At 40.5% G+C, this 2,500-nt stretch overlaps 1 protein-coding gene across 1 annotated transcript; it reads right to left on the bottom strand.

Annotated features, from left to right (window-relative positions):
* Positions 1-81: 81 nt before the first annotated feature.
* On the bottom strand, positions 82-2,324 carry LOC147466557 (uncharacterized). Its single transcript, XM_086535338.1, has 3 exons — positions 1,033-2,324; positions 713-829; positions 82-478 (listed from the first exon to the last, which is right to left on the bottom strand). The coding sequence occupies exons 1-3, from the start codon at positions 1,324-1,326 to the stop codon at positions 464-466; spliced, it is 426 nt and encodes a 141-aa protein (XP_086391464.1). The 5' UTR covers positions 1,327-2,324; the 3' UTR covers positions 82-463.
* Positions 2,325-2,500: the final 176 nt, after the last annotated feature.

The raw sequence follows: 2,500 nt of genomic DNA, 5'->3' as shown, positions 1-2,500 counted from the left end.
TGAGTTCGCTTCTATTTCAAGGAAACCGTTCATATCTGAGGGTACCTTTGTTACTCAGATAAACATTTTATGATTGCACATAGCATTACTATTACTCTTTGTATTTATCGATGTGATTGTCAAATCGTACCAGAAATAATGTTCAATGATTAGCGGACAAAGGAAAGAGTGAAAGATGAGTTGCAAACTCGATGGGAAGTGTATAAACCTTCAACTTTAAGTGAAAGACAATAACTTCAGTAGAGCTGTTGCATCACACACTTCATGCAGGGGAAATAAACAACATAAGAATCTAAGCGTTCCCCTTAAGCTTTCTCTCCATTCGCCTTGGTTTGTATGGTACACATAGCTGTAAGACTTCGTTTGATAAAGATATCAGCATATCATTGATGATAAAGAATGGACGTAATCCAGATGGGTCGGCCTCGAAGTGGTCCTTGGTAGTCAGGTAAGTCGAAGATCATCACATAGTCACCACCTGGAAATACAGATTTATACTCACACATAGCATACGTAGTTTATATATGTATATGTATTTACATAGATACATAAGAGGATAATTACTGCCATGTATAAATGCATTATGCAATATAGATAAGTAAATATATCTATATCTATCTATACACACACAGATTGTATTTGTGTGTATGTGTAAACTTAGGTATGTATGATTTATACACCAAAGATCAGAAACAAGCATCATATGGCTTACTACAGTGAAGACAGTGTCACTGAGGGCAGAGAAACGAGTGCTGGCTGCTCTGCATGAATATCGAGTGCGTCCCTGTGCACTCAGCCGCCGCACCACCAGGTCGCCGTTACCTGAGATCTAAATGAAAAATCTTGAGATTATAATATAGAACTATAAAATACTTGTTTATATAATGAACTGATAATTCGACAGGTCATTTTCCGATACCAAGCTCTTTAGTAACAAAAAGCACTATAGCACTATAGCATTATAGACATTTATTATCATAATGTTTGAGTTATACTGGACAGTGGAATATTCAAAACAGATCTTGGAATTACTTGATAACTGGCGTCATTAGAGATCCCCTTGTCATTGAGGTACCATTCCTGAGTGACGTTGTGGCCCTGCACTCGGCAAGGCAGCGTCACAGAGTCTCCTACATGTCCCATGGCCGCGGGGGAGTGTTGGTAGATGCGAGGTAGAGCGTTGACGAGGGCGCCCAGGCGGCACGTAGGACCTTCCTCCAAAGCTGCACTGCTGTCGCCTGTTCTCACACCAAGGGATGGAATTGTTATTTCCATTGCGATATTGTATCTCAGTTTTGCAATACAAATATTGCAAAAGTAACGCATAAAAATGTAACTGAATAGTGCATTAACATAGCAGAGGACTTACCTACGATGACTACAGTAAAGTGACGTGAGTAGGACCTCTGGCTTCGTGGAGTCTTCACTTCTAACTTGTATGTCGCCTGCATTAGAAATTTGTATCAATGTAGGTGTACAGGTAATCATATAACTTTAAGTAAGGTTAGGACGATTCTATTTTCAATACCAACAGACCTGGTGCTGGTCCGAAACGCAGTCCAAATACACGACGGAGGAGATCTGCAGGACGGAGGCGGAGGTGGACGCCGTCGAAGACAGCTCCTCCAGACCCAGCATGTTGGTCGCCTCTTCCAGAAGCTCTCGAGGCGTGGATACCACCTCAGTATTTCCACCCTACATAAAGCACGTTATTTCTATATCATCCTAATCTTTTGATAGTATAGATTAATAACATTTCTCAAATGCTATCACCCATACATATCTTCTAAGGAATATGACTTGACTAGTTAATATCTTTGTTTGTTTAAATATAAATGTATACATATCTAAGCACATTAGTGACGATTATGCGTATGTTGACCTCTCGGTGCAGTGGGACGTTGTTCTTGTACCACGTGAGGACAGAGCCTGTGGGGGCGACCACCTCACACTGAAGGCGAGCGTCCTGACCACGCCGAACGCCCGCCACCCGAGGCGAGCACTCGCTCGTCCACAGAACTTCGTCCGGCTCCTCCTCGCGCACTGGCTCGCTCCTTTCTTTGGGTAATAGTGATCTTGAGAAGAAATTGCATGTCAATCTTGTTTAGGCTCATAGTTATAGTTTCAAAAGGGGAATCATTTGGGCAAAAAACAAAGAAACAAACAAAAAAACAACAACATTAATATATCTTACTGGTTTCTGTCTTCACTGACGATTGGCCAAAGATATTGCTCTAAAAAGCAAAATATTATGTTAGATATTATACAGGCGTCGAGTCATCTTATAGGAAATGACAATGTGTAACCATGTAAACGGACCTACATTCATATTCCGACACAAATGTTACTGAGGTACTTAGAGACTCTGCTAGAAAATTATTCCAATAATAATTTTATCACATGAGCAATGTTTACATGTTGAAGGATAACTAGGATTATGTTTCGTTATGGGATCCAGATCCACGTAATAGTGTAACATGAGACAATTACAGCTTTATGC

The sequence above is a fragment of the Penaeus japonicus genome, unplaced genomic scaffold, assembly GCF_977035675.1.
Source record: "Penaeus japonicus unplaced genomic scaffold, GWHDUDI00000001_assembly GWHDUDI00000043, whole genome shotgun sequence".
NCBI classification, from domain to species: Eukaryota; Metazoa; Arthropoda; class Malacostraca; order Decapoda; family Penaeidae; genus Penaeus; species Penaeus japonicus.
Note: the sequence above shows the minus strand (reverse complement) of the source record. Positions and strands in the feature narration are given on the sequence as shown.

Excerpts from the sequence above, each read along its gene's own strand:
- LOC147466557 (XM_086535338.1), bottom strand. The coding sequence starts at position 1,326 with ATGCGTTACTTTTGCAATATTTGTATTGCAAAACTGAGATACAATATC. Across the intron at positions 830-1,032 it reads CTAATGACGCCAGTTATCAA|ATCTCAGGTAACGGCGACCT; the intron begins GTAATTCCAAGA and ends TTTTTCATTTAG.